Source organism: Astatotilapia calliptera, chromosome 9 (genome assembly GCF_900246225.1).
Source record: "Astatotilapia calliptera chromosome 9, fAstCal1.2, whole genome shotgun sequence".
Taxonomy (NCBI): Eukaryota; Metazoa; Chordata; class Actinopteri; order Cichliformes; family Cichlidae; genus Astatotilapia; species Astatotilapia calliptera.
Genome location: NC_039310.1, coordinates 1,860,426 through 1,883,080, shown reverse-complemented (window position 1 = coordinate 1,883,080; position 22,655 = coordinate 1,860,426). Strand labels below are relative to the sequence as shown.

The window sequence follows — 22,655 nt, the reverse complement described above, 5'->3', positions numbered from 1 at the left end:
TCCAGCTAGCGGCACAAATTACTTTTGGGATTCATCAGGAAGGAACGGTGCCAAATCAGGCACAGGGAACGCCTAAACACTTCTATACATTCAATTTCTAGACCTGGAAACTATGCCCATCTTTTATATACAGTCTTAACGACCTTGTAGTACCATATCACCCTATTAGAGCACTTCGCTCTCGCTCTGCAGGCCTACTTGTTGTTCCTAGAGTATTTAAAAGTAGAATGGGAGGCAGAGCCTTCAGTTTTCAGGCCCCTCTTCTGTGGAACCAGCTTCCAGTTTGGATTCAGGAGACAGACACTATCTCTACTTTCAAGATTAGGCTTCAAACTTTCCTTTTTGCTAAAGCATATAGTTAGGGCTGGACCAGGTGACCCTGAATCCTCCCTTAGTTATGCTGCAATAGACGCAGGCTGCCGGGGATTCCCATGATGCATTAGACATGTACGTTCGTTTAACTGATGCATCTGTATGTCTCCGTCTCTCAGTTAATTGTAGTATGTTTATTTCTTTCTTTTGCAATAAACAGACAGTACCTATGAAACATTTAAATTAGCTCACCGTTTTACATTTACATCTCTACTTGAAGCTGCTGTCAGAATGCAGCACAATCTCTGCCTTTGAATGACTGAGAAGCTATTTGGGTATAAACACTCAACACATTTTGCTTTTAATGACCATGAGCCTGTCAGAAAGCGTCACCTGGAACCAAATGAATAAAGCCTTTTGTTTTTAACTCATGTTGTTCTGCAGCAGCTCTATGAGGCTCTTGTTGTAATCGGCCACCTGCTGGGAGACGCTCTTGGCAACTGAGGCGTAGTCGCTCTCCTGGGATTTGGAGGCGATGACTGACGCTGCAGTTAAGGAAAAATCACTGAGCTCACAGACCTGGTGTCTCAGAGACCAGAGGTTTATAGAAGACACAAACTGGGCAGACAAACCGAGAGCTGGAAAATAAAATTAAATGTATGCACACATCTGACAAGTACTGCTCCTTTAATTACCTCCAAAAGCTACCAAAGCTGTAAAGAACTGGTCCCAGTGTTTAAAAATCTCACTTTCTCTGGATGCTGGAGACTGAATAGAGGGCTTCTAGTGTGGATGAATTCATACGTCATATTTCTAAAGGATACATTCTTTCATCACAAAGTTGTTCTGCTCCAGGTGCTGCCATTTCCTCTCCAGGTTAGCCAGCTAACGTTCAGACACATAAAGCAACACAAAACACAAGACTGCTGTGAGCTGAAGACGGGAAGGCAGGTGGTGAGGAGCGAGCTGAGTCAGAAGATTCAGTCTGTTTCCTGTGTACCAAAACACGACTAACCTGAGCATGAGTCTCATTTTCCTGCAGTCTGGTCTTCAGGGCTTCATGTTTCTGGTTCATCTCCTCCAGCAGCTGTCCAAATGCATCTCGACGCTGAGTCAGCGACACCTGCTCCTCCTGCAGCCTCTGCAGCACAAGGAGAGAAAACAAAGTATAGTCAGTTCATTTTTTAAAACGGAGCTCCATTATTGATCTCCAGTATGGAAGCTCTCGGGGACAGTGGTGAGAAAGAACTCCCTTTTAACAGGAAGAGACCTTCAGCACAAAGAGTTTGCAGTTACCTTCTTCCTCTCCTCAGCTGTGAGCCTGAGGGTGTCCAGGTCCCTGTAGGTATGCAGCTCAGACTGCATGGTGCTGACACGCTCCTGCAGGGTGCTCAGCTCACCTGTGATCTTCCCCTCCAGCTGCTGCACCTTCTCCAGGTCCTGCTGCAGGCGCTGGGACTCTGTGCAGGGGCAGAGAAGGGGCTTTGTTCAGTGCTCGTGTTGTCGGGACGTAAATGTTCCAGACTTTAAGGTTAGAAATAAATTAATGTGATCTCTTTAGAAGTGAGGGAAACCCGACTGTGTGCGTGTCACCCACCTGTCGTCAGTCCTCTAGCGGTGCTCTCTGACTGGACCACCTCGGTCTCCTTGCTTACCAGCACTTCCTGCATGTCCCTCAGCTCACTGGCTGTCACTGTATCCACCTGACGGAGCCGCAACATGTTCTACAAAGACATGCACAGTTAGTGCAGTGGACCACGCTGTGTTTGTCCTCCCATTTCATCAGTGCTCCTCACCCTGCTGCAGTGCTCCAGGAGTGAGACAATGTTCTCCTGGCCCTGCTTTAGTCTCTCCTCCTCCTGAGCCCTGGACTCCTCAAATGACTCGAGGAACCCTGAGAAGAGGACAGAGGTTATATCCATGCGCTGCTAGTAGACAGTAGGTTCCCTCTAGTTCCTCCTGACAGTGGAAATCAAACTACTGTGTTTTGGTGACTCCTAACTGTCATCAATTAGGCTTCATGCTTTCACATGCAGTGTTTGCATCAGCCCCCACATTCCCAAATGTGGGATCATCAGTGTTGATTAAACAGATGAACAAATACATGCCTGTCAGCCTGCATCTGCTCAACTACTCTGCCCCACAGTCCAAGACATCAAGATGCAGTTTGTGTGTCTGTCAGTCGCCTGTGACGCTGACCGACTGACCGTCTCCTCTCAGTCGCTCCGTTAACTGTTGTATGTGTTCATTTTTTTCTTTTGCAATAAACGGACACAGTACGTAAGAAATGTTCTCGAAACACCTTAACTTTAAATGAGCTCGACTATGCTGCCTATGTCACAAGTGTTCGGTTCGACTGGGACTCACGGTTGATCTCCTCTTCCTTCCTCTTCAGCTCTTTGTATTTTTGTTGACATTCGCCTGTAGGAATGTTCAGAATATTGAAATCACATCAAAGGTGATTCAGGTTTAGAGTCCACCCTCATCCTGTGGGTTACCCTGAGCTGCTTCTGAGTCCTGCTCCAGGTGTCGGATCTCCTCTGTGATTTGTCTTCTCCTGTCCCGTATCTCCGTAAGCCTGAGTACACACAATATACACATATTCTTACACGCACACACAGAAGTGACGAGTATCTAAGTACTTGTAATGAGTACATACTGCCTCTCCATGCTGGCAATTTCCTGGTTGTCCTCTTTCACCTGGAGAACAGAAGCACAGCTTCAGTCTTTGGTTTTTCACGTCTGCTAACATCAAGCTTCAGGAGCTCTGCTCACTGCTGTTTACAATCCATTCATCAGTTTGACCACATGATGGTGCTGTTGACTCTCTGAATCAATGCACACGTTTAGGATGAAGAACAGCCCTACTGCACATTACCACAGTAGCCTGGGTTAGCATTAGATCATCTAAACTTCAGTGTTATTAAGTTTACTTAATCAGAGAACATCGGAGAACAAAATAAAGTACCAGGACCCAAATGTCGCAGCTATAGTTGCTTTTTAATGCTGAAAGAGGGTTTTTGCCGGTGCAGACCCTGAATGTGTGGAGGCAGTGAACGCTGAGGAACCGAATTCCTCAACATGACTAAAACTACTCAACCAGACTGAAACTGAATTCATGTGATATCCTTGTAAAAGCCCGTTTCAGGAACACAAACAAATCTATTTCCTGTTTGTAAAAGTTTCTGTGATATTTCATCAAATCCCTCCCGTCCTCTGATGTAGCAATGACCAGCGCGCACACCTGCTTAAATAACTTCTCTCTCTCTTCCTGGGGTGAACCCAGGCTCTTCTGCTCCGCCTCCATCGTGTCTCGTTTGGCCTCCAGCGCTGACAAGGTCTCATGAAGCCGAACCATCTCCTGCTTTATCTGAGAGTGGGACAGCTCCTGCAACGAGGTTCGTTCACGTAAAACACCCGCAGCCATGCTGTTCCTCCACCTTGCTCACACCGCCCCCTCCACCCGACTCACTGCTTCATAGTCCTCCTTCCTCGTTATTAGCACGTCCAGCTCCTCCTGGAGAACAGTCAGCTCCTGCAAAACAAAAGAATCAGCTGAGTACTTGCCAGAGTGAGATTTCATCATGCCTGACATGAACCAATCTCCTCTTTCCCCATAACAACTACAGCTTCACCTGCAGCAGTTCCTCATTAGTGGTTGTCATGGTGAAATATTTCTCTTGCTTTGCTGCCGGCATTGCTTGGACGACTTCATCAGCAACGCGCCTCTCTCTCCTGATCTCCTCCTCGATGGCCCTGATTGCCTCCTCTCTCCTGCAGAGCAAACAGAGTGGACAGAGTGCACGCAGACAGATAAAGGAAGCCAAAGAGTTTACAGTTCAATAACAGCCCACATCAGCTGACATGCTTCTACACATCAGCTAACATCGGGTCAGGCTATCTAAGCTGCTTAAGTTGTGGCACATGCACAAGCTGCTTTGCAACCCACCTCCTCGGGTTCCTCTGAGTCTACGGAGGCCCTGACTGAACACTGCACAAGCAAAACGTTCCACATGAAAAATAAGGCAAAGCAGATGAAGAACCTAAAAAACTGTTGTTGTTTCTTAAATTAATTTTCATTCTTTACTACACCAACCAACGACAAACGGAGACAGAATCAAGCAGCGGTGGTCAAAGCTTCCTCCTGTTTCCTGCTCAGCTACATCACAGGACTGAAGCATAACTATGATGTGAAGCCGGCCGCATCAGTGAAACGCCTCTTTCTCTGAGATATTTTAACATAAAAACACAAATGCAATTCAATAATACATCTCAGTGTCTTTGCACTTAAACTGTAAGAAACAAATAAGCTTTCTTTTTAATTTTGGGGCCTTTTCAGCCCTTATTCCATAGAGACATGAGTGTGTGTGTGTGTGTGTGTGGGGGGGAGACATGCAGCTTAGTGCGGCTCGGACTCAAACCCGGGCCTACCGCTCTCCGGCCACACGGCGTATGACCTCCTGATCATCCCACTGAGCTAAACCATAAATAAGTTAAATTGGGTTCTGTGTTGTGCAGACTGTCCTGTAATTCAACAATGAACATTTTTGTCCTTTCTGTTTCTGTTTCTGGTGAATCGAACATAAGAATGATACATTTCTATAGCAGCCAGTGAAAAACGAGGAACTTTCTGCCGTTTATTGCTTTATCTACGACTTATTTACTTTGGTACAGTACGTGGTCATGGAGCACGTCCTCACCGTAGAAGATTTATGCCCTCCTTCACATTTTCCACAGTGGGCCAGACTGAAGACTTTGGAGGGCTGATCCTGGCCCATGGGCCTTATGTTTGACACCCCTGCTCTGGGACTGGTGGAGGAAGACTACAGCACCAAACTCTTGAATATTCACATCATACGGTTACACTTGAACCTGACCCCTGTGATGTAGATCAGCTCCTCCAGTCTCAACATTCCCTCCTCTGTGCTGAAACCCGACTTTCCCAGAGACGGTGCAGTCGGGCTGCAATGCAGCTCCATCACATTTACATCAGTCTCTACTTCAATTCAATTCAATTTTATTTATATAGCGCCAAATCACAACAAAAGTCGCCTCAAGGCGCTTCATAGATACAGAGAAAAACCCAACAATCATATGACCCCCTATGAGCAGCACTTTGGCGACAGTGGGAAGGAAAAACTCCCTTTTAACAGGAAGAAACCTCCAGCAGAACTTCAATGGAAGAGTAGGAATGTGGGAATTCTTGTTCAGCTGTATGTAACCCAGTCTGCTGCTGCTGGTGTGCCTGCTCACTTTCACAGTACTATTAATCATTACAATGTTTACAATAGTTTGCAAATGTTGCTGAAACATTTTACAATATCAAGAGTGAGAGTACACGCACTTGGGTTTGCCGTGTCCACACAGGCGCACAGGTATGTTTGCTGAGACGAAGAAGCAGCAACACTGGCCTCTTTCATCTTCTACCTGCTTTTCATCCACTTTTTCTTTTCTCCGTCTGATCTTTCACACTCTTCTCCTTACTTTATGCTTTCTTTTCCATTCAGCCATCATCTCTCCGTAAGAAGAGGTCATTAAAAGAACTAAAATGCTTGTCATTAATCATATTCAGTCATTTGCAGAATTATACCTTGAACTAGTTCACATATATATTTAGATGAGCCATTTCCAACAGTAACCTAAGAGATACTTGTAGGCAGAAGAAGGAAGACAGCAAAGATGGGAGGACCAACTTGATCAATCATAAACAGTTAGCACAGAGTGCACACTTGTTTTACAAGGAACAAAGGTCACTCGTACGCTGACTGCGTGAGAGTAACAGAGGACTAAAGGTTCACCTTAGTGCGTGTAGAAGAACAGGTAAGATTCTTCTGCTACTTTTCATTAGTAAAAGATGATTACACAACAAGTATAAAGAGAAACAGTGTGAAAACCAGACAGGAATTGTGATTGTGAGATGCAGAAGTGCGAGGTTAGGCAGCAGACACGTTTCTACACGTGTCCTTTAAAGGAGAACATGCGCTGAAGTTTCTTTTCTCTGTAAGACGTGAAAAAGACACTCCAGCATCAGTGTGCACTCACTCCCTAACACGGTGCTTTATCTCTACTGTACTCTGACCTCGGGCTTATGCTGCAAAGTGCCCGATTTCTCAGTTCACTGCACATACAAAGAATTCACATAGAAATATGAGGGCATAATGTTTTCTGTTAATGGAGTCCAACGCTGAGTCGTATATTTAAAGAGGAACATGACGTGCAATGATGGGTAATGTTTTTATCCTCAGGTTAGATGGCTTAATAGCTCCCGACTCTAAAGGGTATTTTCATCAGATTCTGAACAGTTTTTTTTCCTTCTGCTCTTTGTGATGTCAGTGAGAACAGGTACAGTCATGTCAGCGAGCTGCGCTCCGCCTACCTGCTGTTTGAATCAAACACTTTAAACAAAATGTTGTAAAGTCTCAAGCTGTCACCATGCTGCTGTTTGGTAACAGGCACACACGGACGTTGTGGTAAAGTTTTATCCTGCTTTTTGATTCTAAGGGGCCATCATTGAAAAATCAGTGTAGTTTTGTTTTCACGTGAAACTGAGACCATCAGCTTATCGTGAAAGTGATAATAAGGTCAGTGATCAAGAGACCCAAGCACTGTTTTACTGTTGCCATATATTAGACTTTCTGCAGCACCCCCTGCTGGCCATTAGAATACACATTTATGGCACTTTGTATCACTCGTAGTATTTGTGAGTATTTGTCCTCATGACATGCTGTGCTTAGTGTAAACATTGGCCAATACTTATTTACAAAATCTTGTCTCACACTTTTAACCCCTGCACACTTTTCACAGCATACACTGAGATTTTTCACCTCTTTGTGGTCTTCAGGTGCTACCGTGTCACGCAACCTTGTTTTTAAGAGGCACAGCCAATCCAAAGAACGCTGGCTTAAAGGGGGAGGAGCTAAACATGTATTTCAGAAAATACATTTTACTGACAGGCTAAATAACTGTAACTTATGCAAACCTTGTGTATAAATGGAGTTGATGTTAGTCAGATTATTTTAGTCCAACTACATAATTTGCAACCGTCGATATCTGTGCCGTAGTAATGCTTTTTCAATCAAAAAGCTGAATTCTACCAGGCAAAAAATGAATTAATTACTGGTTTTGTTAAGGAATGAGCGTGTTTTCTCTGTCACGTGTTGGTTACAGGACTTTGTATCCATTTCCTTTCAGTGTGGTGTGATGGAGAGGTGCTGGCAGCCTCTCCTCCTGCTGTGGCTCACTGTAGGGCTCGTGAAAAATAATGAGACAGTGAATTGTTCCTGTTCCACCCATCAGCTGACAGCAAACTTCACCAACAAACATCTTCAAGTCATCCCTGAAAACTCTGAAAATGTAAATGTTACCAAACTGATGATTGAAGGGAACCTAATTACTCTGAATGACACGGACCAACAAGCACTAGCTAGCTATCCCAGCCTGGTAGAGCTTCACTTGGATGCTAACTGGATCACTGCTATTCCAGCCAAATACTTCTCTGTGGTACCAAACCTCAGAGTGCTGTCTCTCGCCAGAAACAACATCAGCAGGTCAGTAGGCTAGCAAAAGTCTAACTTCTAGCTAAATGCTAATTAGCTGCTTTAAGTATACTGTGTGTTAAACACCAACCATTAAACTGGTTTGATTTTGATATTGGTGCATACTTGTTAAAACGTACTACTGTTGCATGTTAGTAATATATCCAAGTACAGTGTGGTATGTAATCAAGTGTAATATAATTCTGCTGTGCTGTTTTTGTAGCCTTCACCCTCAGGCTTTCAGTGACCTGGAGGTCCTGACAGAGTTGGACCTGACCCACAACTTGCTAACAAGCCTCCCTGCACAGCTGATCAGTGGGCTGAACAAGTTACAGGTAAAACGAGCATTTCAAAAAGAATCTGCTAACTTAGAGTTTAGTTAGAACTAATCTAGACATGACATGCATAAAGAAATGCATGCATGTGTATGGGGATTTAGGGCTGCACATGTAAGTGTTTCCTGTACAGGATGTGTTATTATTTCATTTACCTCGCTCTGTCTGGTCCCATCAGGTACTGAACCTACAGGGAAACCCCTGGAATTGTTCCTGTCCACTGCTGACCATCATTGGACAGATCGATGCAGCAAATGTTACCATGGGTAGTAGTTTTCATCACAGTTTTAAATGTTGGCTGACCTGTGACCCTTTCTGGGAGCTAATGAGTCAATTACAGCAGTTTGAAAACTATAAACACTGCTCAAAAAAAGAAAGGAACACACACACAGTTCATGAGTGTGCTGAGGACACGTGACACATGTGAAAGGGTCTGGAGCAGCTGTAGAGAACGTTATGCTGCCTGTAACATCGTTCGGCATGACCAGATTGGTGGTGGGTCAGGAATGGTCTGGGGAGGCATATCTATGGGGGGACACACAGATGTCTACAGGCTAGGCAACGGCACCTGCCTGATATCAGGGATCGGGACAACAGACTGGCTGCATCATTGCTTCACTTTTATTTGTGTTGTGTCTTTGAATTCGGCCCTCTCTAGGTTGATCATTTTCATTCCCATCTTTTCGTTCCTAAAACATTCCCCGGTCCATATCAGTATCCAGCATGGCTTTCCCCCCACTGAGACCAGTATGTGTTCAAAGTGTTCCTGAACTTTCTTTGAGCAGTGGATCTTTATTTGAAGGAATTTTAGGAGACACGGAGTATCTTGCTTGAATCTGCAGTGGCACATTTTTACTTACAATCTATGAGCCATGTAAGAGACTCGCACGGCTGGTATGGAGGTTTTATTTGAACCTTATTTGAAAGATTTTTGGCAACTGATGTTACTGGAAGCCAGAATTACCTAAAGAACCTAAAGCTCACACTGCTGATCAACACATAAGAACACCCGGTGCTTTTGTCTGCTTCCTTTTAAACTGCAGACAGGTGATGTGGTGACACTTTGGTGATGGTTACCATAAAGCCGTACCATAAAAAGAGCAGCATATATGCAGGAGAGCACCCACCATATACAACCTGGTTCCCATATAGAGTTGAATGCTCTGCCTTAGTGAGCCAAAAATGTCTACTGGGGAAACTGAGCGATGGTCTGGTTACTTAAAGGAAAATGTTGGTAGCTTGATTATTAAATCATATGTCCCATGTTGCAGATTTCAGTGATCCTCTTGGATCAATCAGTGAACTACATTATTTTCACATCATTCTTAAAGATTTATCCCAGTATTAAAGCCAAAAACACTACTTTGAATGAAAACAAGTACAAGTAGAGACAAGTAGGAGTGTAGTATAGAGAGATAATGAGGCCAGTGTTTAAAATCCCTTTCTATGTGAAGAAACTGTTCTCTAACTTTAGTAACTTAAAGAGCATGTACTGAAGGAAATGGTGTGTGGCTGCAGGAGGACCACAGGTCATCTGTGCATCTCCAGCAGAGCAGGCTGGACGGGATCTTCTTAATGCTGCAGCACTGTACTCCACATTATTACCCAGCGTCACTCCAGACCCTCAGAAACCAAAAACACCGGTCCACCCTCAACAGACGTCGGGCCCATCAGTTATTATGACGACCACACAGTCAACCGGTCAGAACAACAGCACCAGCAAAGGTACGACATCGAGAGCTGCAGATCATTTTCTCCACTTAAATATGTGGACGCACAAATGCAAGCTTATAACCCCGTCTCCATCCTCAAACCCAAACTAGACCCGACTCCTGCGCTCGGCAACACGTGGAAATTCACAGCATCCGTCGCAATCTTGGCAGTGGCCACCTCCATGCTCATCGTGTGTGCCGTCAAGGGGCCGTCCTGGTACAAGCTCTTCCACAACTACAGGCATCGGCAGTTACAACAAGAAGTCGAGGAGGGCGACGAGGATTTTGTGTCAACAGAGTTCTCGGCGACGGGAAGACACCCGACCCATCAAACATTCAGCTTTGAACCAATGAACAGACAGATAGACGAGGAGCAGGAGGAGCAGGAGTACTTTGAGGATCCATATATCAGGAGAGAAGAGTGACATGCACGATGATAAGAAAGCAAACCACAAACACAATACAATCCATTCAGTGGCAACCTTGCTGTTTGATAAACACCGCTGAGTATTATCATTTCACGGGTCACAAAATCATTGTGTGAGAGCTGTACTGTTGGTCACTGAAGGAGCTTCTTTGCAACATCTTAACTCCACGGCCTGCATTGTTGCCCGGATACTTCCATTAGTACACTGTTGTCAGCTGCGAGGAGTCTGCAACAACCCCAACTCCACTTTTTGACCACTAGAAGAACAATATTCAAGTACAGAACACTTCCTGTAATCTGAGCCATTAGTGTTAGTGTGTGAGCGCCCAGTTAGATCGACAGCTTTATCCTTGTTTGCACGGCACTAGAACGATGAAGTCACATGGTTTACAAGAGTTTTTACCTCTTCATGACTCGACAACACCAGCAGCAATGTGCAGCGTTATACAAACCTCAATTTACGGTGGTTTGAAAACAGTTTGCAAGTGTTTCAGATAAAACACACTCCACGTGTTTGTTTGCTCACGGATCTACACGGCATTTATTTTTATTAAGAAAACTCCACTGCTGCTTCATCTTTACATAACAAGCAGTCGTTTCCTGTTGTGTTTGTGTTCAAAAGTCTCATACCTGCACATATCTGAGTCTTTTTAAATGTTTTATGACTCACATGAAAACTAGCCAGCAGGCTAAATTAAATAATGTCCTAGTACTTCATTCTGAAAATGATACTTCACAAAATAAATACGTTAAAGTGTATTTGTGAACATAAAACTGTCTAATGGAGACACAAGTGTCTTTATGAGAACACGTGCACTTACTCTCTCCTCTCAGTGAAGATGTTATCGATGCTTTCTGCCTCGCTGTCATTCTCGGCTTTCAACTAAACACAAGATCAAAAAGTTAAAGGGAGAATTTTGCCCTATATTTCCAGTTCATGAAAAAACCCTTTTATATTGTTTTGATGGATTACTTACTATGTTGTAGTCGTTGATCATTTCCTCCATCTCTGTGTTGGTGTTGAGCTTGTCCACAAGCTGGAAACACAATAAAAATGTACAAAAGTGAAGTAAAAACGAGTCCAGTGTTTAACGCATTCACTGAAAACTAAAAACACAACCTCACCAGTATAAAGGTTTTAAACGTGCAGTTGCTCTCAAACATAACATCGTAACACCTGCAATCAAATAGTTACTGTCCCTGAAGTGGGAAGTTTACATCGTCTATTTTAAGTCATCATGGCCGACTGCTTAAGCTAGACATTCCTCAACAACACAGTGAAAAAGGGGATACAATCTTTCAGTGTTTAACAACATTGTTGCTGTTTACCATATTGTAGTCAGCAAGCTGGCCTTGCATATCCTTAATCTCAGCAGCGAGGCCTTCAGCTCTGCAGCAGACACACATCACGGGGACATTATACAGAGTTCATCTGGATTCAGTGGATTTCATCTTTCACTCAACTATAACTGTTAAAGACGGGAATGAAGACAGAAACTTGGTCATAAAAGAAGAAGACGAACACCACCCACCTCTTTTCATAAGAGAGATAGACGGAGTTCTCCTGGTTGTAGCTCTCAATCTCTTTGTGCAGTCTGCTGGTCTCTGTGGTCAACTCGTTGATCTTACTCCTGACAGAAGAACAAATTTCACATCGATAGAATTTTTCACGAGCAGCGTAAAAAGACCACATTTGAATCTATGGTGAAAATAGAAAATACATTTTAACTCAAGACCAACTCTAAGAAATGTGAATGTGCTCAGCATGTTTGCATCTTTTGTGAAGCGGTCTAGCTGACCTATGGTTTGTGCACTCCTTTACTTTGACATAAGTAGTTACTGTTAATGCCAGTGAGTATGTGTTACCTGAGAAGACCCAAGTAGTAGGACTTGTCCAAAATCTGTCTCTGAGGCCCTTTGGTAAAGGAAATGTGGGAGGGAGGTCACAGGTTTATTTATATATTAAACACAATCAGAAAAATATCCAAGAAGAAAACATACCTTTCATGCCAGTTTTCATCCCACTGAGCCCCTGCTGGGTGACCGGCCTCTCAGTCACTTTGATCTGTGCTGTCAGGACTCCGGGGGTGGTGACGGGGATGCCACCCCTCAAACCTGGATGAGCACTGGTCCCTGGGACCATCTGGAAGAGGAAATGCAGTGCCTTAGTTGTGGCTGTCACAAAATTGCATTTTCACTCTGAAATTATTTTAGCTGAAAGAATTCACAGTGACAATATTATCACGATATCTAAAGGACATCTGACAATAACCATGTTACTCTCTCTAAACCTCATACTCAGCTTTTTTCTCATATTAGATACAACACACATGTAGGGAGGGGAAAACAGAGTCTGTACTCATAACTGCACACAAGATTACAAAAGAAGCATGATGCAATGAAAATGCATCATAAGCACAATGTCCATTTTATTTTTGGTCTTTTTTCTTGCCAAAACTGGTCTATAGTGTTACACGTAGGCTCAGTAAAACCTGGCACTCATTTCTTGGGCGTGCAGAAACACACAGAATCAGCAAACAATTGTATTTTCAGACTGAACATAACACACTCAGACTGATAATATCTCAAAGCTACAGCGTATCCATGCTGCTGATGGCTAACCCCAGTTGCAACACGCATAGCTGTAGGAGGAGGCTGGATAGCTGTAGGGGGTCTCCCAGCACCAGGGACCACAGATCCGCTGCGGCTCATCGGCCGGCCCATGCTGGATGGAGGCCGCTGGCTTGCCATGATGCCTAAAACCCGTGGACACACAAACAGGAACACTGAGTAACAAATCAGACACGTGGAGCTGCTGGCTGGATTGAGCCATTTTATGTTATTTCCTATATTTTTAACTTTGTAATTTATTGTATTATTTAATTTAGTTCAGTCTGTTACTGTTCCTGTTGCCTTGGAGCAACAGTAACCACATCATTTCCAGATGCTGTTACAGTTCGGTGCTTGTTGGTGAAATAAAAGGGCCACACTTGAAGACACTAAAGAATAACCTTTAACCCTGTGGTGCCTGTTGATTCATATACTGACATTTTCCACTTTAGATTTTACTAGCACAACAGATCAGGCGGTCACGTGATTAGGAGTGGTAGCGAAAGGCTGAAGGCAATAAAGGGACTGATTTGTACCTCACAGTAACACAGAGCTTGTAAAGGAAATAAAGATGTGCACGCTGCTAAAAAGAGGGAAGAAGCTCCTCGGGGTGATTAAACCAAACTCTAAATAATAACACATGTCACATGTTTACTTTGATTTAGAAACATGATTTGTTTCGTGTGCACCAACACTGCATCTACGCTGCACTGACATTACACTGACCCGCATCGCTGTACCGGCAGCTGTGCATCGTTATGACAGCGCAGTCTGTTAAAACCTACAATTTTGAAGCTTAGTTCGGCTATTGCTAACTTGTTAGCTGACACTTTTTAGCTTAGCTTCGTTTACGGAAGCCTCGGTAAACGTCCCGGCGTTAGCCGTGAGATAACGCAGCTTCTTGCCTGAAAATGGTCTCTCTGCGGTCTGTTTTATACGCCTGTATAACTTCCAGTCGAAGCAGGCGTGCGGCGGTTTACCTGAAAAGAGAAATAAACGAAAAAGAATGAAACGCTAGCTGGAAGAAAGTCAGCGGCTCGAGATGATGTTGACGTTACCCCAGTAACCATCTTCTTCTTCACCTGAAATGGGAACAATGCAGGTTGGAGAATGTACGTCTGCCCCCCACCGGCCAACAGGGGGACTACATGAGGTTCCAGTCTATCTGTACGCCGAAACACACACACACAAACAAACAAACAAAGCAACTGTAGCTGTGTTCTTTGTACTGCCTCTCACATATCTCTATGAGAAAAGACTGAGAAATGTGTAGAGGAAACGAGGAGAAATCTAGTTGTTTATTCTGTATTATCCCAATTTCGTGGAGAGGTGAAAGATGCGACTAAACATCACCTTTATCTGACAGCCAATAAGAGCAGTCAATCAGGAAGTGCAACGCTCTATTTCACAGAACATTAGGTTAGGGAGGAACATTACACCTCAGCCTTGTTGCTTCATTGGTAAGGGAGGAGTAAGTGGTTGATGGTTCATTAGTGTATTTCTTTTTATGGTATGCCTCATTCACCCATTCAACACCCATCCATACAAGCGCTTTTTTCTGTTCTTTTGAAGATGATGATGATGATGATGATGATGATGATGATGATGAAGCCTTTATTTGCCTGCAGCGAAATCGGACCTCTTCCAACCATACATACATTACACAAACATCACATTGTGGAGACAGGTCAGAACAGGTAAGGTATAGAAAAACAGGAGAGGAGAAAAAAAGAGAACTGAGCTCCTGATAGGGGATCAGTATGAGAACAGAAAACATGAATCTTCACACCGTGACACCATGAAAACACGTGACAAGCAACAGGGTTGGGTGAGTAGGGCTAGAGTAAGCCAATGTAGACAGCAGCATCGAGTCGTGGCATCTCTGCCCAGGTCCAGCTGACCCGCCGTCTGCATCAGATGGGGGCCAAGCATCAGGGCGTTTGGAATAGGGAAGGGAGTGAGTGTGCATCTGTGTCAGTGTACACGTGTGTGTGTGTGTGTGTGTGTGTGTGTATCCTGTGTTCAACTTGAGGGAGAGTGTCCTTTCACCCGGTTGAGCGAAAGTCAGCAGTCCTTCAGCCAAACCAGGTGTCCTTGAAGGATCGGGTCAGAGAGACTAAACATAGTCCGGTTATCAGGGACAAGAATTTGTTGTTCAGGAGCTGCATGAGTGAGGGAGATGATTGTTTGGGTTAATGCGGACACCAGGTCTAACTATTTCCCATCGCAAAGCCGTGAGCTTCCCATATGGTGTTCCAGAAACACAGTCTGAGTACTCACAGCTTGCCCATCGTCAACCATGTCGGCAAGCCTAGTGGGGCTTTGGAAAGCTGTAACCGCTTTCTTTGTTCTTCGATAAGCCAGGTCAGAGGCAACTCCGATCAGCCAGAGCTCTGTTACCATGGTTCATAACGGTAGCTCTCGTTCAGTGTCCTCCATCGAGAGTGTCTCCAAGCACACAAACTGACCATCGAGTATCCGGCAGCAAATGTCTCTGCAGGACAATCAGGGCTCCCCCGAGCCCAAGCTTCTCATCAAGAGTGGAGTGTGTAACATTCACATTCAAATGATCGGGGTTCGGTATCTTGCCTAAGGAAACTTCGGCATGCGGACTGGAGCAGCCAGGGATCAAACCGCCAACGTTCCGATGAGTAGATGACCTGCTCTACTTCCTGGTCGACATCCTGGTCAACTCGGAGGCAACAGAACAGGATTGTATGATGGACTTCATCTGCGTAGATTATGTATGAACTAAGTGTTGATGCTAAATACCTAAATGTGATGAATACAAACCCTCCAAGATGAAAGACAAGTTACAGATTTCATCTGCTTTCCGCATGGAACACAGAAAGGACAGAAATTAAACCGACCTAGATTTTTAGATCTGTTCTTTGTGCCAAACGGGATGTAACTGTGTGATCAGTGAGTGATCAACAGGAAGGAGTGTACTTCCTGTGCGGCGCTGTCCTGACTGAATCTGATCCATAGCATCATGTCAACATATAATCTTTCAACACATGATGTACTCACCTGTACAAGTTATCTTTTCCACTGAATGTTCTGATTATATTCTGTGACCACAGCAAGTCGATAACAGAACAATTTCTTCTGTGCTTGTTATTCTTCTCGGTCAAAAGGCACAGAGACTGCTGTTGCACATCTGGCTCCTTTGCAAAAGCAAATTTAAACCTCACGAAACTTCAAATTTACATAACAGCCATGAAGAACTAAGGGAATCTCAAAAGCAAAAGTGGGTCCCAAAGGGATCTGCATGCATGCTCGAACAACAAGTTTAATCTTCTGAAAGGTCACAGGAACACACAACGTCCTGTAAACAACCAAAGGCCTCTGATGGATGATGGCAAAGATCACAGGGCTGTGTCAACAAATGTTTTTCTGGACAGATGAGACCAAAAAATGAGAAACATGATGTTATGAGAGGAAAAACAGGATAAACGCTGCAATGTAAGAAATCAGAGATAAGACAAGAAGTTTGGGCTTTATGCCTCATCTGGGTCAGCATTTTGATCCAACCCCGACGTCATGATTCTCGTGAAGCAGAACAACTATTCAAGAAACCACTAGATGGCAACAGGTCAGCATCTCCCTCTCTTTGTTAAACGACAGTAATGAGAGTTTTTATTCTCAGCAACTAATACTTTAATTATTGTTGTAATAAAGAAACAAAATATATGTCACATTTCTTCTCATCGTTTCATTTTTTGTTGGCTTCCCTTCAAGGTATTAAAATTCAGATTGACCCTTTGTTTACAGTAACGTGGTATTTCATATAGAGATTTTAGCACACATGGGTCTTGTATAACTGTACTTTCAGAAAGAAAAAGAAACAAAGAAAGCATAAATTTTACATGAGGAATGTGTGAAATCAAATTTCACACTGTTATTGTTCAGTACTGCAGATGTTAAAGCTGTCATTGCTATGGGGATAGCTGTAGGAATGCTTGTTCCTTGTCCACAGCTTTCACACTCGTCCCTCCTTTACCGTGTGCCCTGTTAAACATCAGCACACACACATTAAATGCTTTCTCTTTTTTTTCCTTTTCAAATGCAAAAATCCTCACGACAGTTGTCTGGATACCTTTTCCCCAAACTAAAACCACAGTTTACCTTTCAGACAAACTCATTTTGATACTTTTTTATATATCAAACATGATAATGGATACAATTGTTGGATACAATGGATACAACAAAAGTCGCCGTGATTTGGCGCTACATAAATAAAATTGAATTGAATTGAGTTTTAACACCTGTTTTTATTGGTTGCTCTTGAGTGTAAACAGTTTGAATCAAAATGAAATCAAACACAATATGATTTAAAGAAGTTTTATGTAGCACTTTTTTAAATGCCATAACACAAGGCCAACACATTTACATGTGCTGCTGATACATGTGCACTGTATGGAAAGCCAGGTTCCCAAGGGCAACGCCGCAGCTAGGTGGTATCCCACACTGTTTGCCGGGAACGATCTGGAATCAGGCTGTTTGCTTTCTGGGGCCTTTTGTCTTTCAGCAAAAACATTCCCGACATGGGGGCAAGCAGAGCACGCTGAGGGGGTAGCAGTTCAGACCAAGCAGGGCGGATACAGGGCATCCAGCATCCTGGATACCCGCTGCTGCTAAACCTCATCCATGGCGACGCATCGGAGGATTATCAGAGCTCTCGAGGCTCAGCTTCTACACCACTGCCGTATTACATGAGTGGGTCGAGCTGGTGTTATACATACTTTAATATTTAGCTCATTTGATCTTCATTTGAGGCAGTAAAAAACAAGACTGCATGAAACACAGAATAGAATTTAAGTGCCACTTTTATAATCTGGCAACAAATTACTGTGACTACATGTACGTTGTATGCAATTGTTTCAGTTTTCTTTAATAAAGATGATATGTGTCAACCACTTTTAGACTCCTGCATAAGTGCCGTTGTAGAAGAAAGGCTGATCTGTCACACAGTGACCTATGACCTCGGGTGTCCATCTCTGGATCTTGGGCTTGCCGTCTTGGCCTGGCCGGACAATGACGGTGCTTCTGGACGCCACGGAAGGGTCTTCATTGAAGAAGTTGAAAGGCCTGAGAAAGAAGCCCACGGCATTTCCCGGAGTTGCAGTGTTGGGGATGTCCTCTGAGTGAGGCACATGTAGGAAACCCACTGTCACCCAGGCTACCAGGTCCTGCATGCAGAAGACCGTGGAATTTTTACTATAGTGCTCAGATTAGCTGTTTTTTTTTATCTACTTAAAGGCCAAACGAAAGAACGTGTGTCATTCTTGAGCTACTGTGATGATGAATGATTCTTTTGAAAAGAGAAAAGCTAAACTAACGACATAAACTCTTAGAAGGACGCTGTCCATCAGTGTATTGTGACTCATTACATAGTTACTCTCTGAAACCAGTAAAAACAGGATGTGAATTACATTTGAGATAGGTGACTGTATCGGTTAAGCTACTGGAGCTTGCTAAACCTGTTAGCGAGCACTGAGATGTGTTTGTCCTAAAAAAGTAGATTTAAACAACATTATTAATGTTGGCTTTTTCTGTGGAATATATTTCAGGTTTATTTTCGATGAGAAAGCTCTCAGTTTAACTTCATGCTGAGGTTAGCACAGTGTGGAAATATGGGACAATAAGGTATACGTGGATCGAGGTTTGCTACTGCACCTGATTGACTATGTCCTCGTTGTTGCGGATGTAGTTCTCAAAGGACACCGCAGGTTCCCATGGGTCATTCTGGGTGTATATGCTGCTGCTGGTAGCTTCGCTATCCTTATGACGTGTCACAGCCAGAGGATATCTAGGCGGAAACATTTCACCAGGAAACATTTGTCTGTCATTCTGACAGATGACAGGTGAAGAAAACATAGAGACAAAGTGCCGCCTTGTGCTGTGAGCACCTACTTGTATGAACTTGTAGTAATATCTGTAAGAGTGGTACGTTTTTATATTTGTATGTTAAAGGAGTCACAGATGTGGATTTGGGAGAATCATACAGCGAGTTAGATGAATGCCAAGTATGTGAGTTCAGCACGAAGATGCACAGTGGCTACATTCAGAGCATTTCCACCAGGAGGAAATAATGAGTATTTTTCTCATTATCAACATAAAGACCAAGTGGGAAAGTACCACAGCTGGCCGCATTCATACACTGTGATCAGTGATTTCACCTGTATCAGCACATTTGCCTGGCTCATCAATTCATTTCTAACATCTTTATGGTTTTTTCAAGTTGTTTTTATGCATAGAAATGAATAACTGATTATACCTAGTCAAGGAAACAACATGTTACCTGGACCAGCTGATGCCATTCTCCTCTCTCCAGCCTCTCGGGAGGACACTGTGTGCATGTGAGTTAAACTGAATCCGGTAGCCCTTCTGGTGGCCCCATTTATTCTTCTTATTGGGGTTGTAGAAGTGCACGTAGCGGGGAAACTTTTTGCCAAAGCGGAAGGCGGCCGATCGCTCGGTCCTGTGTTCTGTCCTGTGGAGCTTGGACTGGACGATGAAATGCTTTGGGCTCCACGGATTTGTGAAGTTCACAAATTTGAGATCCAGGGTCTCAAAGCTGTTTTCTCGACCTGAGAGGGGAAAGAGCTGTCAGGAGAGTCTGGTCTGGTGATGCCTCTACAAAAATATTGATTTTGCATGAGAAATCTCTAGGTGTAACAGAGTTGTCCACATCAATACAAGATGTTGTTAGTTATTCACTTAAACGTGTCGCGTAGCCAAGATCAAATGATGGGTAAAGTCCACAAAGCCTATTTATCTGGCACGGCATCTGTAAAAGGCTTAGTCATAGCTCAGAGAGAGGTGCCTTTTTGCCATTATCAGTGAAATGAGGCCACATTGTGCTGTGTGTGTTAGAATAATAAAGCCAAACAACTTCACAAAGCGTCTTGTTCTCTTAATTCTCAGCATTTATTTTCATTTCTGTATTTGAGCAGTTTCTATGGGGGTGTGCAAGCAAAAAGAGAATGTGTTTATGCTTAAATTAGTTGCAGGATAGACAGAAAAAAATCACGTGACTTCACTATGATACTCACCATCAATATCCAGGTCCACTTTATAATGGATGAGGTGTGTGTGCAGGTTACCCAGCACGTAGTTGTACACCTTTGAACCATAGTGAAGGCCGTTAGGTGTAAAGAAAGTGGCGTGGATGTATCCAGTGGCACTGACCTTCACTTCGACCACCCCATTCGGGTAGAAGAGGAAGTCCCAGATATAATCATAGTTGTAAACTGTTGAGGTTGTCCGCAGCACGAGCACAGTGTTTTCCAGCCCTCCAAAGAAATTATAGCCCCCCTGAAAGTCGGAATTAAAATGCCTCCTCAGAGGCATAGCCATTGTCATCTCAAAAATACAGAGAGCGTTCTTATGGCGCACAGGCTTGTCTGTATCAAAGTAGTGGTAAAGGTCAATAAAAGTGGCAATTTCTGGGCAGTCAATTCCTGGTGCCAGCTCAAAAGTCGAGGTGCCCATTGCCCAACCTGCATCGATGTACTTTGTTTGCATGGCTGCAGGAGTATCACCAGCATAGAAGGCTATAGCTTCCTGGAGGCTGATCTCATAGGCGATTCTTTCTCCGTTGAAACGGAGATCAAAGACTTGCAGCCCAGCAGATGAGCGGACGCGATATGCAAAAGACCATCCTGCATATTCAACAAAGTTGCGATCGATGTGGTAGCGATGCCCCTGAGGCTCAACGAGCTTTGGCCCATGCTTATTCGTGGGAGTGTTGATCTGACCGCGAGGTATGTAGGTAGAGTAAAAATCGTCATCGCTGTGATCAGGTAGTTTCAGCTTTTCCACTTCCCCTGATTCATACTTTTCTACCAGTTCCTCGACGCTGTCAAAATACATGCTGTTGTACCAAACCTTTTCAACAGTCCACTTTTCCGGATCCAGGTCCTGGTGGTTGACGAGTACCTCAAATCCAATTGGGTGGATGAAATAACCTTCCACAAACTTCTGCAACATGATCCAGGTTCTCCTCTCCCCTGGATCCAGCCCGCGAGGGGCTATGTCTGAGAACGTCAGGCAACGGTTAGAGCAGTTGCTATAAGAAAACCCTCCTGTGGTCTCAAACAGGAGTTTGTGAGCTTTGTTTGAGATCTTCTTGAGGATGTCATTGATATGGTCATACTCTACCACAGTAATAGGTCTGGACTCAAACGTTACGGGCTTTGCCCCTTTGAAAGTCTTGACTTCGTGGGATGTTGGGGACGGCAGAGGACTGACAATATACTCGGTAATGTTGGGCTGGGCCTGGTTTCCAAACTGGATAATGACCCGAGCTTGGCGTGGGGGTTTGGCGTGTCCACGGTCCAGAGCTTTTAGGGCCTCATGCTTCTTGGGTAAATGGAGTTCCATCAGTAGGATACTGTTCTTATTCAGAGCCCTGCTACGAGCGTTAGTAAGCCCCATCTCTGGAATACCGTGCAGGTAGGCCCGCACAGCTTTCATCTCGTGCACCGTGAGGTCAGCAAATATGGGCGCACCATGATGAGCCCATTCTCTGGATCTGGAAGCAATGCAACCAGCCAAGCACACGAGCTGCAGCAGACAGAGAGACTTCATGGCTGTAAGGGCAAGATGGTGAGGTTCCATTAGAGATTTTACAGGTCTTACAGCAAATCATGTATGCAGTTGCAGCTTCATTGCTCCTTATCCACACTCTAATAACTTTTCTTTTATAGCTCTTGTGTATATTTGCAATGAGCAGAAAGACAAAGCAGAGTGCCATACTCCCCAACAGAATGCAAAAGAAAAGCCTTTCTCACCTTGATTCCTCTTCTTCTCTTCACAGCTGGATAAGGCAGTTCTCCCTCATTCACGCAAACTGTATCAGCCCCAGTTGCAACACACTGCTGTCCCTCCCTCCGTCCGCCCTGCCTAGTTTATGCTGCACACAAAACAGAAACAGCAGCATTGAGTGCTCTTTCAAAGGACACTGACAAATCAGTGCTTATTTAAATATCAAAATTCCCATTAAGTCACTCGTGCTTGTGCTTGCATAATGGAGTTTATGTAACAGTGCGACAAGTGACGCGTGGAGTAGATTCTTGCTTCCTTGGAAACCATTTGCAGCCTCATATCAAGGAAAAAGAAATAAATCAGCGACAGTACCTGTAGTCCTGCTCCTGATGTAAGGCGAGGCTGTACAGTCCGTCCCTCTGCTTCAGCAAATGATCGCGTCAGTGTACCGTTACTAGTCTTTAACCTCTGATTTTGCAGTGAAAGAGGCTGATTGGCTGTCAGCGGGTTGTAAACGTGATTCTTTAAATAATTGATCCTTCAAAGGCAAGGTAAGCACCTTGCAATAACAAGGCAATTCATGGTGCTTTGGACGAGGACGAGAAACATAAAGGACACACGAAAAGCACATAAAGAAAAACTGAAGACAAACAGTACAGAACGAGTTCTGAATTAACTGCAGCTGGATGTTATGCTTTTGCAAGAGGCCTTTGAAAATGTTTTCACTTGATATGAAGGAATTTGAAGGGTTTGTGAAATCCTGCTTAGATGTACAGGACATGGTTTGGTGAAGGAGAGCCACTTCATCACCACTAAATAAATAGCTAGTATGACAGGGATACAAAACATATTCCAATGTTGTCAGAAGATTAAAGACTATATTCACTTATCTGGCAGCTACGTGACATCAGTGCAGGGAGCACAGCTTTGAAAACTGGAAAATCCCAAATCT

The 22,655-nt window shown here is 43.9% G+C and overlaps 3 protein-coding genes across 5 annotated transcripts; 1 reads left to right on the top strand and 2 right to left on the bottom strand.

The window, feature by feature from the left end:
* Positions 1-485: 485 nt before the first annotated feature.
* ift74 (intraflagellar transport 74) lies at positions 486-14,050 on the bottom strand. 2 transcript variants are annotated; one of them, XM_026179692.1, is made up of 21 exons: positions 14,014-14,050; positions 13,837-13,911; positions 12,944-13,077; positions 12,323-12,464; positions 12,188-12,236; positions 11,854-11,952; positions 11,651-11,711; positions 11,299-11,358; positions 11,143-11,204; positions 3,948-4,086; positions 3,785-3,847; positions 3,557-3,700; positions 2,972-3,012; positions 2,811-2,890; positions 2,680-2,733; positions 2,109-2,206; positions 1,910-2,036; positions 1,609-1,772; positions 1,328-1,453; positions 1,137-1,197; positions 486-851 (listed from the first exon to the last, which is right to left on the bottom strand). In XM_026179692.1, exons 3-21 carry the CDS (start codon positions 13,070-13,072, stop codon positions 736-738), a joined length of 1,815 nt encoding a protein of 604 aa, XP_026035477.1. In that variant the 5' UTR covers positions 13,073-13,077; positions 13,837-13,911; positions 14,014-14,050; the 3' UTR covers positions 486-735. The 2 variants fall into 2 exon arrangements, with proteins under 2 accessions (XP_026035477.1, XP_026035476.1); XM_026179691.1 differs by lacking the exon at positions 14,014-14,050 and adding an exon at positions 13,990-14,004.
* On the top strand, positions 5,437-11,136 carry LOC113029081 (leucine-rich repeat-containing protein 19). The gene is made up of 6 exons (XM_026179693.1): positions 5,437-6,132; positions 7,504-7,859; positions 8,071-8,182; positions 8,361-8,448; positions 9,701-9,907; positions 10,006-11,136. Exons 2-6 carry the CDS (start codon positions 7,513-7,515, stop codon positions 10,317-10,319), a joined length of 1,068 nt encoding a protein of 355 aa, XP_026035478.1. The 5' UTR covers positions 5,437-6,132; positions 7,504-7,512; the 3' UTR covers positions 10,320-11,136.
* Positions 14,051-17,185: 3,135 nt separating the features above from the next.
* Positions 17,186-22,132, bottom strand: aoc1 (amine oxidase copper containing 1). 2 transcript variants are annotated; one of them, XM_026180217.1, is made up of 6 exons: positions 22,076-22,132; positions 21,730-21,851; positions 19,990-21,528; positions 19,236-19,524; positions 18,611-18,743; positions 17,186-18,123 (listed from the first exon to the last, which is right to left on the bottom strand). In XM_026180217.1, the coding sequence occupies exons 3-6, from the start codon at positions 21,524-21,526 to the stop codon at positions 17,854-17,856; spliced, it is 2,229 nt and encodes a 742-aa protein (XP_026036002.1). In that variant the 5' UTR covers positions 21,527-21,528; positions 21,730-21,851; positions 22,076-22,132; the 3' UTR covers positions 17,186-17,853. The 2 variants fall into 2 exon arrangements, with proteins under 2 accessions (XP_026036002.1, XP_026036001.1); XM_026180216.1 differs by lacking the exons at positions 21,730-21,851; positions 22,076-22,132 and having other exon boundaries at positions 19,990-21,571.
* Positions 22,133-22,655: the final 523 nt, after the last annotated feature.

Bases quoted from the DNA above. Each gene is read 5' to 3' on its own strand.
- LOC113029081 (XM_026179693.1), top strand. From the start codon at position 7,513: ATGGAGAGGTGCTGGCAGCCTCTCCTCCTGCTGTGGCTCACTGTAGGG. The intron at 7,860-8,070 runs GTCAGTAGGCTA...CTGTTTTTGTAG, and splicing joins GCCAGAAACAACATCAGCAG to CCTTCACCCTCAGGCTTTCA. The intron at 8,183-8,360 runs GTAAAACGAGCA...TGGTCCCATCAG, and splicing joins GTGGGCTGAACAAGTTACAG to GTACTGAACCTACAGGGAAA.
- ift74 (XM_026179692.1), bottom strand. From the start codon at position 13,072: ATGGCAAGCCAGCGGCCTCCATCCAGCATGGGCCGGCCGATGAGCCGC. The intron at 4,087-11,142 runs GTAAGTGCACGT...TTTGCTCTGCAG, and splicing joins ATCTTCACTGAGAGGAGAGA to GAGAGAGGAGGCAATCAGGG. The intron at 3,848-3,947 runs GTGAAGCTGTAG...TTTGTTTTGCAG, and splicing joins CTAATGAGGAACTGCTGCAG to GAGCTGACTGTTCTCCAGGA.
- aoc1 (XM_026180216.1), bottom strand. From the start codon at position 21,556: ATGGAACCTCACCATCTTGCCCTTACAGCCATGAAGTCTCTCTGTCTG. The intron at 19,525-19,989 runs GTGAGTATCATA...TTCCCCTCTCAG, and splicing joins AGTGGACCTGGATATTGATG to GTCGAGAAAACAGCTTTGAG. The intron at 18,124-18,610 runs GTGCAGTAGCAA...TTCTGCATGCAG, and splicing joins ACGAGGACATAGTCAATCAG to GACCTGGTAGCCTGGGTGAC.